General features: G+C 44.7%; 1 protein-coding gene across 1 annotated transcript in view; it reads left to right on the top strand.

Annotated features, from left to right (window-relative positions):
- Positions 1-6925, top strand: part of tbc1d8b (TBC1 domain family member 8B) — a 40666-nt gene extending 33741 nt beyond the window's left edge. The window contains exons 16-20 of the mRNA XM_063203861.1: positions 1116-1380; positions 2399-2464; positions 3945-3998; positions 5552-5649; positions 5979-6925. Coding sequence (XP_063059931.1) covers positions 1116-1380; positions 2399-2464; positions 3945-3998; positions 5552-5649; positions 5979-6737 — 1242 coding nt within the window. The 3' untranslated portion in view covers positions 6738-6925. The remainder of the gene's footprint in view (positions 1-1115; positions 1381-2398; positions 2465-3944; positions 3999-5551; positions 5650-5978) is intronic.
- Positions 6926-15971: the final 9046 nt, after the last annotated feature.

Raw genomic sequence — 15971 nt, 5'->3', positions numbered from 1 at the left:
GAGACCATTTACATGCTCTTCAGTATCCCGAATATGAGGCTTAGCCTATCCTCGGGTGCGTTTCTCGACAGTGTTGTTGCTAACCAGTTAGCAACTTAGTTGGTTGCCTATGGAAAATTACATTGCAACCAATTAAGTTGCTAACTTTGTTAGCAAGGACACTGTTGAGAAATGAAGTCCTGGTTTTGATCAGATTTGTAATAAGGTGTTAATATGAACATTGATGGTTACCTATATCCCAGTTGTCATGAAAATACTAGTATCAAAGATCCTCAGGTAACTTAATCCAACGTCTCTGTTAGTATTCAGTATTCAGATTACTTGCTGTGTGAATTCCAATTCTGTGTGTGTGTAACCTGGTTACCAGCAGCAACATTCTTACAGCATCTTCCACATTCAGGATAAGGTGAATTTACATTCCTCAATATCCCAGTGTCTTTCGGGGTACACCACCAAGCATATCCACATTATTCAAAATTCAAAATTAGGGTTTATTTAGGATACTTAGGTATGGAAATGGCATATACACTATATATTCTTTCAAACACAAAGCCGGGTATTTAATATCCCGTCCATATTCAGGATACTAAAGTGTGCGTGTAACACATTCGCTGTGTGAACGGGTGATTTGAGGCCTTGAAGCACTGAGTAGCTTTCAGCTCTAGGGGTTTAGCTCGCTAGGCTACTGCAGAGTGGAAAAGTGCTATAAACACACTCCCATCATGTATTCTCTCGGGTGCTGACTCATATTGTTATTTTGGGGTTTAGTTGACTTGGCTTTTTTTTTGTTTTTTCAATCCCTCTCTCTATCTACCATCCTCTTCTCCCCCACCCTGGTTCCTCCCTCTATCTTCACCTATCTCAAACCCTCTTCCCTTCTCTTGCTCTCCTCCCTTGTTACCTTTGTTTATCTCCTCCCTTTCTCACTCTCCCTCCACTCTCTTCACTCTTTCCCTTCACCCTGTATTTTTTTCTCTTTCCTTTCCTCCCTCTCTTTTGCCATCATCCGCTACTCTCCTCTCCCTCTCTCCCCCCCTCCACATCCCTCTATTTCTCTCTCTCTCTCTCTCTCTTCATCCCTTTCTATTTCCTCCCCCTCTCCTCCCTCCCTCTAGAGGCAGCACTTCCTCAGCTGCTACTGGTCTGCAGGTAGCGGTAGCTCCACGTCCACGGCTCTGCAGAACCACGACCCGAGCCTGCCCTACCTGGAGCAGTACCAGCTGGGGCTGGGCCAGTTCAGCGCCCTCTTCCTGCTGCTGCAGCCCTGGAGCCTGGCGGCCGGCCACGCCTCCACGCAGGCCCTGGCCCGCTGGACTTTCCGCCTCATCGACGACAACCACGACGGGCTCGTCAACTTTAGAGAGTTCTGCCGTGCCCTGGGTGAGTGAGGAAGAGAATGAAGTGAGTGAATGAATGAATGAGCTTTTGATGGAGAAGAAGTGTGTGACTGAATGACTGGCTGACTCAGCATCTTTCAGTCAGCCTGTCTGTTCGTGCGTCCATCCGTCCGTCCCCTGGGTGAGGGATTGAATGATTGCCCTGGGTGGATGAGGAAGGGGGAAGGAGGGAGTCTGTGAAAGCACTGAGTGGATGAGTGAGTGAGTTCTGCTTTGGCATGGACAGTGAGTTCTGCAGTGAATGGGAGGCCAGGAGTGAGTGATGCAGGGCTAGGCTATGAATAAACAAGGAAATAAATGGGGCAGCTATTACTAGAATTAAAGAGAGAGAAGGAGGGATGGGAGAGAGAGAGACCAAGCCGTGAGGGAGCGAGAGGAGGGGAGAGAGCTGAGATAGATGTATGGACTATATATGAATAAATACTGTACTGTATATCACACCAAGTTGTGAATCCACAAAAAGAATGAGAGAGGAAGGAAGAAGTGAGCGAGAGAGAGAAAGAGAGAGTGCCCTGGGTAAGGTTGAGCGTGATTGATGACCTTCGCACATAAATAAATAAAACTCGTACAGCTTGTAGCCCCCAGCGGATGGATGGATGGATGGATGGATGGATGGATGGATGGATAGATGGAGGCTATGCCTCTGAGAAATCAGATTTCCTCTGTCAGACGACAATGAAACGTGAAAGACAAGTCAACAGGAAAATATGTGAGAAACGTGTAATCGTGATGAGCCTATAAAACTGTCGGCCCCAGCCTTGGCTAGGGCACTCACGGTTATGCCGGGGACCTTGGTTCAATTCCAGCCTAAAGTCGTTTCACGATTCTCCCCTGTCTCTCACCCTCTGCTTTCCTGTCTCTTTTCTAACTGCCCTGTCCCAATAAAGGCAAAGACCCCCCACCCNCCCCCTCCCCATCCCCCCACCCCACCCCCTAATAAATAAATAAATAATACATTAAAAAATATGTAAACATTGTGTAAACATTGGCATGTGTTGCAGACATCCTGTACAGTGGCTCCTTCACAGAGAAGCTGAAGTTCCTCTTCAAACTGCACCTACCGCCAGGTAAGCAATATAGCCATGTGGGAGCCCACTGGGAGTATATAATAAATCAATAATAAATGAGGCTGCAGTCCTTGGTTTCATTACACAATGCTGTCTATCTACTGTATCTACTGTACCTGCTGTTTACCACCATCTGTTGGTTATTTAATTTAGTATTACTGTGGCTGTGGTGGCTAACACACAACCTTATTGATGAATAATAACTTCTGACTTGAACTAACGGCTATTAACTCATCTTGAACTTTCTACCTTGTCTCTTGGGCTGATTAACATCTCTTCTAGTCTCACATGCAGTGTGTGTGTGCGTGCATAGAGAGAGTTGGGGAGAGAGTTACATGTATGAGCGTGCGTGTGTGAGAGCGTATGTGCTAGTGTGTGTGAGCGTATGTTGATGCCTCTCAGTAGTGCGTGTTCTCTTAGTCCTTCCAGACAGTGCTGTCTCAAAAGGCTGTCAGCCCTCTCAGGCTCCCCTACTGGGCGAGGAGCCGCCCAGCTACACTCGCATCTCTGGTCAGCCTGCTCTCTCTTCCTCTATCTCCCCGCGCTCACTTTCCTTTTTCCTTTTTCGGTGGTCCCTTCGTATCGTTTCCTCTCCTCTCTGTTTTCATCTCATGTCCCCTCTTGTCTCCTGTCTTCTGTTCTCTTCCCTCTTTCCTCTGTTCTGTTGCCTGGCCTTTGCTTGACTGCGGTATTCCCCTTTTGTCTTCTTAGCTGTGTTCTTTTCTGCTCTCCTCTACTCTCTTCTCTTCTCCTCCTTTCTTCTTCTTCTTCTTCTTCTTCTTCTTCTTCTTCTTCTTCTTCTTCTTCTTCTTCTTCTTCTTCTTCTTCTTCTTCTTCTTCTTCTTCTTCTTCTTCTTCTTCTTCTTCTTCTTCCTCCTCCTCGGTTAAACATCTTCTATGCGCATCCATTATTAGAAGGTTGATGCTTGTAACTGTGCTTATGCAAGGTTGTGTATTTGTTAGTGCGTTGAATGCAATCACATGCTTCTGAGCTTCCTAATACATGAGTGTCTGTTTGTGTATGTGTGTGTGCATGCGTGCCTGTGCACATACCGTATTTAAGTTTAGGCACACACGCATGAGTGCTTGACTGCTTCTTACACATGTGTGCATTTAACATGTCTGTGTTGTGGGTGGTTTAATGTGTGTGTTTGGTGCAGGTGGACGTGTCCATTGGCTGTTGTGTGTATTCGTCTTGTCATGTGTTGTGTAGATGTGTTTGTGTTAACGGGAGACTGAGTGCTCGAGATGGCATGATGTCCCTACTCCACTGTACGTTTACAATCAGAGCACTCTACTACACAACATAGAGTCGTGTCCCTAGTTACATCAGACCAAGGGGACACACTCTGACGCAAGCACGCACACACACACACACACATACACACACACACACACATACACACACACACACACTGTTACATCAGAAGTAAGCAGTCAGTCACATGCTTATCACGGCCTCTGCCTCTTCTCCCGCCAGTGTGCGCTCCGGACAGCCCAGATGATGGAGTGATAAGGAGAAGTCCAGAGAAAGGTAAAACTCTTCCCCTTCACCTAGTGACCCCTCTACGTCAAGGCTGTATTAGCACACAAGCTAGATACGGCTCCCGGTTGGCCGAAGTGGAAGTGGAAGAGGTGGGATGTTTGAGGGTTGTATAAATACAGACTACATAGAATACATTGGAGCCAAATCTTATTGATGCCCCTCTTCACTAGTTGGCAAATATGTAATCTTTCATTATTGGCTCAGAATTATGTCGTCATATATGTATTTCTGTCCATTCTATGTGGTAGTAGAACTTTATTGTTGGCAATTGGGGCAATTGTGTTTGCAGTACAAATGCTGGCACCGAACAAGAGACACAGACAGACATAACAGAGCAACAGACAAACAAAAACAAAAACAAACAAGAAACACAGAAATGCACAAACTAGCACATACTATACACCAAAGCTGATAACTTGCTTAACACTTCACCTCGATTAGTGCTTTAATAGCTTGACCTTGACCTGTTTTTAGACTGGAGGGGGGCCTACAGCAGCCAGTGGCATAGGGGCCCCTGGCCATCTAGATCCAGCCCTGCTTGGCTGTCATACTGTCCTGCACTTTTGAACTCGTGTTAACTACTGGGTAATCCAAGTTTCCCACAAGGTTAAAAAAAAAACTGTGAATGGCCGTACATTTTTAGATGCCCTTAAACTGGTCATGCGTATAAATCGTCCATGCTTGAATATCACATCATTATGTAATGTTGTGTACTTGCAGCATCTCTCCAGTTGTTGCTACATTTGTGTTCCTCTGGGGAAAAAAAGCATGCAGTGCTCTCAAAACTGTTGTCACTCCTTATCTGATAAAATGTGACCTGAAAACAACATTAAGTTGTGTTCATCGCCCTACATGGTAGAAGCGGAATTGTTTTATGACTCTCATTTGAAGTGCAGAGAGACGTCCTATTCCTCCAAACCTGCTTACTAGGGTTATTTAGTGTCTGGCAACGCTGATTTAGACGTGCATTTCACCATGTAACAAATTGAAGAGCCACTGAAATACAGTTGGAAGCACAATTTTACGGTTGTTCAGTGTTGCTTTGAAAGGGATTTTGGAGAAGTCCTCTAGTTTGAATCTTTATTGACGTCCCGTGGGAACCCTGTGAAAGAGAGGTCACTGTAAACCATGACCAGGATCTAGAGGTAGCCAAAGTAAAAGTAGAAGTACATTTGTGGTGTAAGTACAAGACTAACACATGGTATTACATACTGTGGCTGTTACACCACTTATTCCATTGTATATTCCATTGTGACTTGACATTTGCTACTGAAAAAAGTGAACTTAACAAGAAAACTCCAAATTTGATCCAACCAGCACAGAATTGAATTTTCAGAAATAGACATTGTTAGCTATAAAACTTTCTGTACTCGAGTCACGTTAGTAAATATTAGTTTATTATTTAGTAAATATCTATGAAAAGGTCAAGTTTGACAATAGCCAGCACAGTTTCAATGAGCAGCATAGTCGCAATACCTCATCTGGCCACCATCCTACACAGCGCACTTTTAAATGTTATTGTTTCCTCTGGTGATGTCCAGGCCGTGGGAAGGTGGACCTGCAGGCGTACCTGAAGCAGTGGCAGGACGAGATCCAGAAGAAGGAGGAAAGCATTAAAGACCTGCCCCGCATCGAACAGGTGCACTGCACTGATTAGGCTTGTTAGCAGTCTTTTTTTAAGACGGAACAATATCAGAACAATGGGTATTCAGTATCCTAATGCTCCAGACTTGATCCACAGAATGTGTTTTAAGTCTATTATTTACTGAAAACAAATAGTAGTAGTAAAGCTGCCCTGTGCCCTGTGACACCATCTGTGTCTGGTTCATCTACTCCAACTTCTTAAGTAAAATAAATAACGTTGGGTGTGCGTAAAAAGAACTGCAAACTTAATATGGAGAAAAAAACCTCCGTGCTGAGTCTCATTATTTATTGTACCACCATGTCCGTGGTTCTTCTGCCCACCAGGCCCAGTTCATCCTGCTCTCCAAGACACTGTACAGCCTGTTCCACGGGGATCCTGAGGAGGAGGCGCTGTTCCGTGCCGTGGCCCGCGTCACCAGCCTGCTGCTCCGCATGGAGGAGGTGGGCCGACACCTGCGGGAGGACTCCCAGACCTCCAGCAACCCCCAGTCTCCCACCAAGACCCCACCTCCTCAAACCTCCACCACTAGCCCCACAAGCCCACCTCCTCCTCCTCAAGCCTCCACCAGCAGCAGCCCCACCAAGACCTCCCAGAGTCCACCTCATCAAGCCTCTAGTCCCACCTCCACCTCCACAGGTGCTCCTCAAGCATCCTCCAGCTCTGTGGAGGCCATCACGGAGCAGCTCCAGGCAGCCACCGTAGTTGACCCAGGCGCCTCCCCCAACCAGGGTCAGGGTCAAGGAGGAGGTCTAGACCTTCTCTCCACCTCCACCTCAGAAGACAGCCCTTCTCCGTCCTCTCCGAAGCCCCCCACCTCCTCCTCCGACCCTCCGTCCCCCTCGGGCTCGGCCTCGTCGGACACCCTGGAGACGGAGACGGAGCTGGCCAACACTCCGTCGGAGCACACGGCGCCGCCCAGCCCGGTGGCCATGGAGTGGTCCTTCTCCTTCGAGCAGGTGCTGGCCTCGCTGCTCAACGAGCCCGTCCTGGTCAAGTTCTTCGAGAAGCCCGTGGACACCCAGAGTCTCCTGGACCGGGCCAGGAGGGACCAGCTCAAAGTCAAAGCACAGATGATTAAGTAAAACGACTGACCACCACCCCAAGCCCCCGATTCACCCCCTATTTCCCCAAACAAAACACACACACACACACACACACACATACAATTGCAAAGATCCAGACCCTTTGTCTGTCAATCTCTCTTTCTCTTTCTCTTTCTCTTTCTCTCTATCTCTCTCTCTCTCTCTCTCTCTCTCTCTCTCTCTCTCTCTCTCTCTCTCTCTCTCTCTCACACACAGACACACACACACACACACAGACACACACAGACACACACACACACACACACACACACAGAGACACACACACACACAGGCCAGACTGAGCCTCCTACTGCCCTCCTGAAGCCATACTGTACACGTGACCCTCCAGTATCAGCATTTTGTCCTTGTCTCGTTCCGCCCCATCCTGTCAATGACGACCACGGCCAGCTTTACACACTCTCACAGGGAGGAATATTCTGGGCTTATCAAAGAAGGCAAAAAAGAATAAAACAAAGAGAACTATACTGGGCTTATCAAAGAAGGAAAAAAAACGAACAAAAAGAAATGAACTATTTTTTTGTTACATTGTGTCTTGTTGAGTAATTGTAGAATGACACCAGCCAGACTCATAACTCTGCCTCTCTTTATCAATTAGCCTTAATGCACACTGCTACTAAGCACACGGACATAGAAACACACACACACACACACACACACACACACACACACACACACACACACACACACACACACAGAGAGATGCATTTGCACAAACATATAAACCATATGAAACATAATCATATTGCACAAACAAATCCTCATGCATTACCATGCTCATGTAGTCTAGCCTCAGCGCAGTCCAGGAGTGGACGCCATCCCATCCAGATGACCCAATGTGGCGTTTGGAGCGGTGGAGAAGCTGAGGCCGACATTCACTTAGATTCTATAGCCAGTCACTTCTGATATCTCTTCAAGATAGTCTTAGCATCACCTATCAGGTATGTATCGTTCTGTAGGATAAGGGAATATCATGTGCTGTGCGTGTGTGTGCGTGAGTGTGTGCTACCCAAGTGGAGATGTAAATACGTGTTCAGGTGCTGCGTTTTAATCGGGATTGTTTATTGGTTTTATTTGTGTGTGCTTTTGTTTGTTTGTTTGTTTGTTTTGCTGTTGTTTATGTTTACCTGCTGGCTCTGTGGCATGGGACAGTGCATGATTGAGCATGCGAAAGGGAATCACCTGATTGGCTCATGGTTTTTCAGTGGACCAATCACCAAGATGCGGAGCAAAACAAATCAGAGATTAACGAATCTTGAATGAGATTGAAGTCTTTTTTTTTAACCAGGTAGTGCATTTACGTACATTTTATTCTCGTTAAATATATTTTATTGTATTGTATAGTGTATATTATCGACATGCATTTGGTTGTGTGTCCTATATCGCGTTGTTTTGTTTTTTTCCCAGCTCATTGGTTAATGGTCATTTATGTAGTTGCTAAGTTAAGGCTGTGTGACCGTGCTCATTGGGCTACTATATATATGTATATGTATAGTTTTAACACTATTGGATTCAAAGGGAGTATTGATTGTGAGTCATTGTCCAAAGCATATGTAATATTTCACAGTGCTTCCATGGGAGCAAGGCTCCGAGAGGACCAACTGCAAAATGCGCTAACATGCATTAAGCCATAGATGGGGTCCAGTCACAAGGACTTTCTGTCGCTATTTAAAAATTATTAATATTATTATAATATTATCAAAGAGCTCTATAACAAAATCAGATCCAATGTGGATTATATGTCTAGAAAAAAAATGTGTAGTTGTAAAACGTATTTATATGGGAAATATAAAGCAGAGCTAGCCACCAAGTCTGATCGAAGAATGCTGTAATGCACACTAATTATTTTTTTTCTTTTCTTTCGTTTTGTTTTCTTTTGTTACAAATAGGAAATATACCACATTTCGTAAGGACAGGAGACTTGAATTAACAGATGTACACAGTTTGTGTTATTCTCAACCTGTGAGAAGACTTGCACATTTTTATTAACATTATGGATTTGTCCTTTCCAAGTGAAGGTGGGAGAAATTTTAACAGATGTCATTTTGAAACTTGTGGGAAAAAGTACTAAATATTGTGGTTTAAACCAGACAGATGTGTCTCACTCTCAATCAGTGATTATTCATTTGAAGAATTGTAAGAAGCCTGTGGTCTTCATTCTTGCTACTTGCTACATCATCCGTCCACTAACGTTTGACTTTGTCGGTAGTGTTTTTTGTTGTTGACAATGGTATGTAATATGAAAGATTGTTTAAGTTTTTGCAAACCAGCTCTATGTGTTTTAATTTTTTAAGGTGCCATTACTCTATTTTTTTTCATCGGACAACTCATCTGTGCAATGATTGTAAAATATCTCTGCAGACTTTGTCCAGTACGTCTTAAAAAGGTGTTAAAGCGTATCTGTTTGTGCCTATCACAGAAGCCACTTTATGTAGATGTCCTTTGTCTCTTATAAGAAAATAAATAATGACAGACCTATAACTGTGGTGTAAACATATTCTTTCTCACAAGCACAGCACAGCTAGACTAGTAAACTAGCCCCACCCGCCAGCGGCCAAAATTATTTATGCCTGCGAGTGGGTCTAGCCTCAGACAATGCCCCAGGCCCTGAAACTGGCGGACCAATCACAACGCAGGAGATTTGTTTTGAGTCTTTGATGCATTTGTTTTGAATCTTTGAATGCAAAGTGTGCAGGGTTTTGGTCAGAGCATTTCAAAACAACGGTTTGAAAATCAACGGTTTGAAAAACAACGGGTCATTAGGCCTACCATTAACAATCCGATGTGTCATTGATCGGGGCCAGACTAAATATTCACATTTAATCTCACATTTAGTCGGACTTCCCAGGCTACAGCATTGCAGGAATTGCATGAATGACGCGTATACATTTCTATCATGGTGTACAGCTGGGGTCTTATGGTTACGGAGTGTATATTTGGATCAGAGGGTAGAGGGTTCAAATCCCACTCAAACCAGTAGGAAGAATTTGTATCCATGGTTGAAGTGCCCTTGATCAAGGCACCTAACCCCAAGTTTCTCCAGGGACTGTAACCAATATACTGACTTGACCTGCAGGTAGCTTTGGATAAAATAGTCAGCAAATTTTGATGTTGATATCTTGTTCTATAGTTCTGAGTTTGTGTTCATTTTAAAGAATGTGACTCTTATATAGCAACACTAGGGTGCTTTTCCACACAGTTTAAGTGAATGCAGTTCAGTCAACCCAGGGCTTGTTTCAAAACTTTTTGCTGAAGAGCATCACTCCTCACCAGACAAGTCCACGATCTGCAGAGCAAGGAGGGAGAGGCTGAATTGCAGTTTCCCCAGCAGAGGGCAGTATTTTCACATCCTCAGTGACTCTACTTTATTAGATGAGCACTGCACCAATATCCAAATGGAGGCCTGGGACCAAAAACAGGCCTGGGCATGTTTGCGCGGCCCGCTCTAAATTGAGGGCCAGTCTACAAAAAAATCCAACAGCATCTGCCGCTGTATGCCACATTACCAGTCCAATTACGAGGCCTGTCAATACCCACAGCTACGCCTGCACAAGACGCATCAGAGAACCTCACTATCATATACACTCACATATCCATATATTGTAGACAAGGGTGGAAGCATTGACATACACAGCGTCTGTAAGCGGCAATGTGATTCACGGGTCAGTTGTCCTGGCCCCAATCGGAGGGAATGTGGGCAGAAATGGGTCCCCACCACATCAAGAGGGGGGCCCTGTAGGATGATTTTGTTCTGACCCTGGTCAAAGCCGTCAGCGGCCCCTGCACACACCACATGCACTACAGAGGCATCTGGTAGAGAAACCAGGAAAGGTGTGTGTTGGAGTGCCCTGAATAAAGGAATTAATGTTTACCCTGAGCCTACCGGCGCTTGCCTCCCTCGTCCACTGCTTTGGTTCTGTGTCTGGACCATCTGTAAGTCATTTGTAAGTCCAATAAAATGTATTGGAAATAAGTAAGCACTTTTTAATAGCATGCAACACGGCACAACACACTGCTGCAATTACGCTATACATTCTTCAGCTTTGCCTCCAGGCCACTTTGTATACGGTCTCACACACACACACACGCATACACACACACTTATACACAGGGTTTCACTTCACAGCCAACTGTGCGTACCGGTACGTGTGATGTGGTTTGATGTGTTGTACAGAGGAATTGTTTACTGCATTTGGAAGTTTGCGTTATGTTGCCTTACCCGAAACCCACCCCCCAGCTCAATAGAGTTTGTTTTCTACTTACTGGAGTAAAAGTAGCTCTGGCAGGCATGGTCATGGTCAGGCAAGCTGACAGGGGGGGGGCAAAGGGGTCAATTATCCAGGGCCCAGGGAGATGGGGCCCAGAATTCTGTCTTAATTACATTGAATATATGAAGAGCTCTTTTCCAAAATGAGATATATCCATTTTATAGAATGTTGGGAAATTAACATTTTTGTATTGGGCATTCCATTGAAATGCATTGCGAAAGGCATTTTTATAGAGGTTTTAAAGTATGTTCTCAAAATAGTTGAATGGCAAGACTTCACACATAGATGATAGGATATTCCAATATTATAATGAAAAAAGTCAAAAATGGTGGATATAGCGTTTTGGAAAAGAGCTTTTCATATGGAGTGGGGGTGTTTTCTGATGGCTTTGCCCCGGGCCCAGCCAAAACTGTCAGCGGCCCTGGTCATGGTACATCTCAGAGTTGGCCGTACCCCGCTGTGTGTGTGTGCCAGGAATTGGCTTTTAAAATGTAGTAGTAGCAGAGAGTGCCCATGCTCCCAGGTGTAAATAAGGTCAACCGTAACACTAACAGATCCAATCCAGTGAGACTTGCTACCTCGTAATGTTTGTATTTTAAATGTCTACCCCCGTTGGTTGTTTATCAATAGCCTATTTATGTCTTTGTTGAGAGTGAGGGGGTTTTTTATGTTAAAGGTGCACAGTGTAAGATTGCGGCCAGAGTTGATAGGCCCTATTGCAACTATGCTGCTGATTGAAACTGTGCTGCCTACTGTCAAATTTGATCTTTTCATAAATATCAATAAATAATAAACCAAAATGTACTAGTATGACCAAAAAGGACGGTACGTTTTGCAGCTGAAATGCCTATTTCTGGAAATTCAAAGTGGCGGACCATGGAGAAGATACCCCTTTTCAAATATGTAAAATGTAATTTTCCCAGTTATAATGAATACTTAGAATTTAATGGTGGTGGTAAGTGTTGGTTAATAAAAAGGTAACATTTGTGAATGGAGCGTGAATTCTGGAAATTAACTATTAAAAATATTACACAGTGTCCCTTTAAAGGCCAATGAGCATTAAGCGACTGGGCAGGCATCGTATTCTTTACTTTACTTACTTTACTTTACTTTACTTTACTTTATTTGTTCAGGACATTGCACATATACATACATGTACATATATGTAAACATGCCAGATTGTAGCCCAAGGGCTAATTTCCATCTGGTGTCCAATAGGCAGGCTAGATTCTCACTCTACCTTTTCACATTAGACTTAGTGTTTTAATTTGTTCATTCACAAACCTGACAATTATCATGACTATCATTCACTAATTACTACCTCCATCTTATTGGCTTAACATTTAACATGTATGTACCTGTACAGTACATAAAGGGTGGTCCAACCAACCTCTATATTGACGTACCATCTTGAACTGCTTTGCCTTATCAGCAGTACATCAAGTTTCACATTTACTTTTTTTTATTTGCTCGCTATGCCATGATAACCAACAACAGCTATAGGTATTGCATTGCATTCTGTCAAGTTTGAAGACTGGAACTCGGACCTACCTACTGTATGTATCACATTCGCAATGTGCTAACAAGACCAGAACAGCAATGTCATGGTGGCAATGGCATACTTTTTCAACAGAAAAACATGGATCAAATGTGCTTTGAATCAATGGAATGCAATCAATGAAATATGAACTGAACTATGAAATCCATTGTGGGTGATTCTTGACCCTATATATTTCAAGGTCACTCAGTGATGTCTGTTGTTGGGAAAAGATCAATGACATATAAAGTGATTAACATGATTTTATGAGTCAACACCATTCTAGATATTAACAGTATGCTGTAGTTATGTTAATGTCTTAAGATATGGTGCCTATTGTAACTCTTAATGCCATTATTAGAATGGCAATGACGAAGTCATAATGTATTAGGCTACTAAAGTCTCTGTGTGAAATAAACCAGGCGCGATGCGATTCAAGCGACACCGCGCGAATAGACCAGGCGCGATGCGATTCAAGCGACAGAGTGCAGCAGCAAGCGATACGAGCGATTGAGGAGACTAGAGTATGTCCGTACAGGCAGAAGGCAAAGCATTCAAACATTCCCATTGGCTGTGGTCACTGACCTCTATACAGTCATTGGCTGCAGCAGCAAGCGATACGAGCGATTGAGGAGACTAGAGTATGTCCGTACAGGCAGAAGGCAAAGCATTCAATCATTCCCATTGGCTGTGGTCACTGACCTCTATAAAGTCATTGGCTGTCGCGGCTTGTCGCCGAACCACGTCATAGAAAGTTGAAAAGATTTCAACTTCAAATTGTCGCGCTCGTCGCGCAAATCGCTCTAGTCTCCAGAATCGCTTTTGTCGCGCGACTCAATACAAAGTCAATTACTTCCGTCGCTCGACTCGCTCAGATCGCCGCTGGTGTATTTCTGCGGTAAGGCGTTGCACTGGCACAACAGTGCACATTAGAAACACATTGAAGTACTCCAGAGCACAAAACAAGAGAAAAGGGACTCTGTTGAGATATGAGCTGTATGGTGCCTTAAGCCTCTCTGACTAATTTAACTTTTCTGTCTTTCTTCTGGGTTTTTATCTTCTTCTTTTTGCTACTTCAGCCTAGGAGTTGCCATATAAAACCAATTTGTATGTGAACCAAACCTTTTGACACACACACACACACACACACACACACACACACACACACACACACACACACACACACACACACACACACACACACACACACACACACACACAGAGAGAGAGAGAGAGAGAGAGAGAGAGAGAGAGAGAGAGAGAGAGAGAGAGAGAGAGAGAGAGAGAGAGAGAGTAGGCTACATGCACACACACAGAGTACATGCATGTACACTAAGACACACACGCACATGCGCACACTCAAATTAATGCATGCATCTACACACACACACACACACACACACACACACACACACACACACACACACACACACACACACACACACACACACACACACACACACACACACACACACACACACACACACACACACACAAAGGGGTCAGTTGTCCCGGGCCCAGGGAGAAGGCCCCCCCAGAATTCCGTCCTCATTACATTGCAGGTATTGGATGAGGGGGCCCTTTCTGATGACTTTGTCCTGGGCCCAGCCAAAGCTGTCAGCAGCCCTGCACACACACACACACACACACACACACACACACACACACACACACACACACACACACACACACACACACACACACACACACACACACACACACACACACACACTGTCAGATAAGCATGAGCATATGTGTGAATCAGGCTGCGGCAGGCTGTTAAAATTCTATAGGTTTACAGCTTTGTCAGGTCATCCTCCCCTGCTGACTCAAGAGAAAGCAGCAGAGCAGGTAAGCTGCTCTCTATCTCTCTCTCTCTCTCTCTCTCTCTCTCTCTCTCTCTCTCTCTCTCTCTCTCTCTCTCTCTCTCCCTCCCTCCCTTCCTCATGCTTTTGTAGCATGCCCAGACGTTGTGGGCCTTTGATTTGGGTCCAGTTTAGCGTAGGTGAAATGCTAAGAAGTCCGCTTGCTCGCTCGCTGGGCACGGTGGGGAACCTGGAAGTGGACCAGTGAGGGAGCGGATCCAAGTAGGGCCCTGGCTGGCTCTGTGGCTGCTGGCACAGGGAAGCTGACAAGGGGGGGGGCAAAGGGGTCAACTGTCCTGGGCCCAGGGAGACATGGGGCCCACAATTCAGTCTTCATTACATTGAATGTATGAGTGGGGGGCCCTTTCTGATGCCTTTGTCCTGGACCCAGTCAAAACTGTCAGCGGCTCTGTGGCTGCTGCTGCTGTGGCTCTGCTTCATCTGCTAATTACAGGCTTTAGTTAGCCTCTCATGTGGAAAGAAAGACTATGGGGCCTGGATTCGCATTGTTTCTCCACATTCATAGAAGACCTACATGATGGCCACATATTAAACAAACACAGTATTGTTGTTGGTGTGATGAAATCGATGTACTGTATACTGTGTATGGGTGAAATAAAATAAGGTTAAGGGATTGTGCCTGGGATCAGAGGGTTGGGAGGTTGAATTCTGTAGAAAAACATTATGGGGGATGTCCTACCACATGTCCCCTAACCATTACCTTTTACTTTAGTACTAGATACTATACTAAACTACACATCTGGAAAAAAAAACACATTTTCTACACATAGATACAGTAGTTGTCAACACTGGTCACATTGTCATGTACATGCTCAATTGTCACATTGATTGATAAGAAATCTGGGTGAACTTCAAACCAATAAATTGACCCTGACCTGCATTAGAATGACCAACAGTGGCGTCCACAGACATTTTGGGGGGCAAGGGCTGAAGGTGGGGGGAGGGGCCTATGGAACTTCAGAAGCCTTACTAGGCTATCCAGACAATATATAATATCGGGGCATTTTGATCGTGAAGCATCTGTAGATTATCATGTCAACATGGACCACACATCATTGTGACAAAAATCTGTGCACCCCTATGATGACCAACATCAAAAATAACCTAAAATTCTCTTTCTCATTCTCTTCCAAACTGCAGCAATGTGTAATATGCTCTGGTTGATTTGTGCCCATAAGCTAAGACTAAGAAAGTCGGATAAGCAATAGAACACTAATTAAAATATAAAATAGTTTAAATTAAATAAAATGTCAGGTTAGTCTGTATGTGTATATTTAGTAGGTAGGTATGCCCGTAGTGTTAATGTGTGTGCCTAGCCTGGATGTCTGGAGGGACAGGTGCGGGTGGAGACGGCTTGCTTGGCCCAGGCTGGCCACCCCGGTTGGGGGTAGGGTTAGGGTCAGGTCGGAGGGTACACTCCATGCACCTCACCACTCCACTCTTGCTCATACGAATAGATTTAGGTGATCGCTCATACGTGCACCTTGGAGGTGACACTGACGTAGTCATTACTCACAGTAAGTGA

Source organism: Engraulis encrasicolus, chromosome 7, assembly GCF_034702125.1.
Source record: "Engraulis encrasicolus isolate BLACKSEA-1 chromosome 7, IST_EnEncr_1.0, whole genome shotgun sequence".
NCBI lineage: Eukaryota > Metazoa > Chordata > Actinopteri > Clupeiformes > Engraulidae > Engraulis > Engraulis encrasicolus.
The sequence above is the reverse complement of the archived record's forward strand: the minus strand, read 5'-3'. Positions and strand labels throughout refer to the sequence as shown.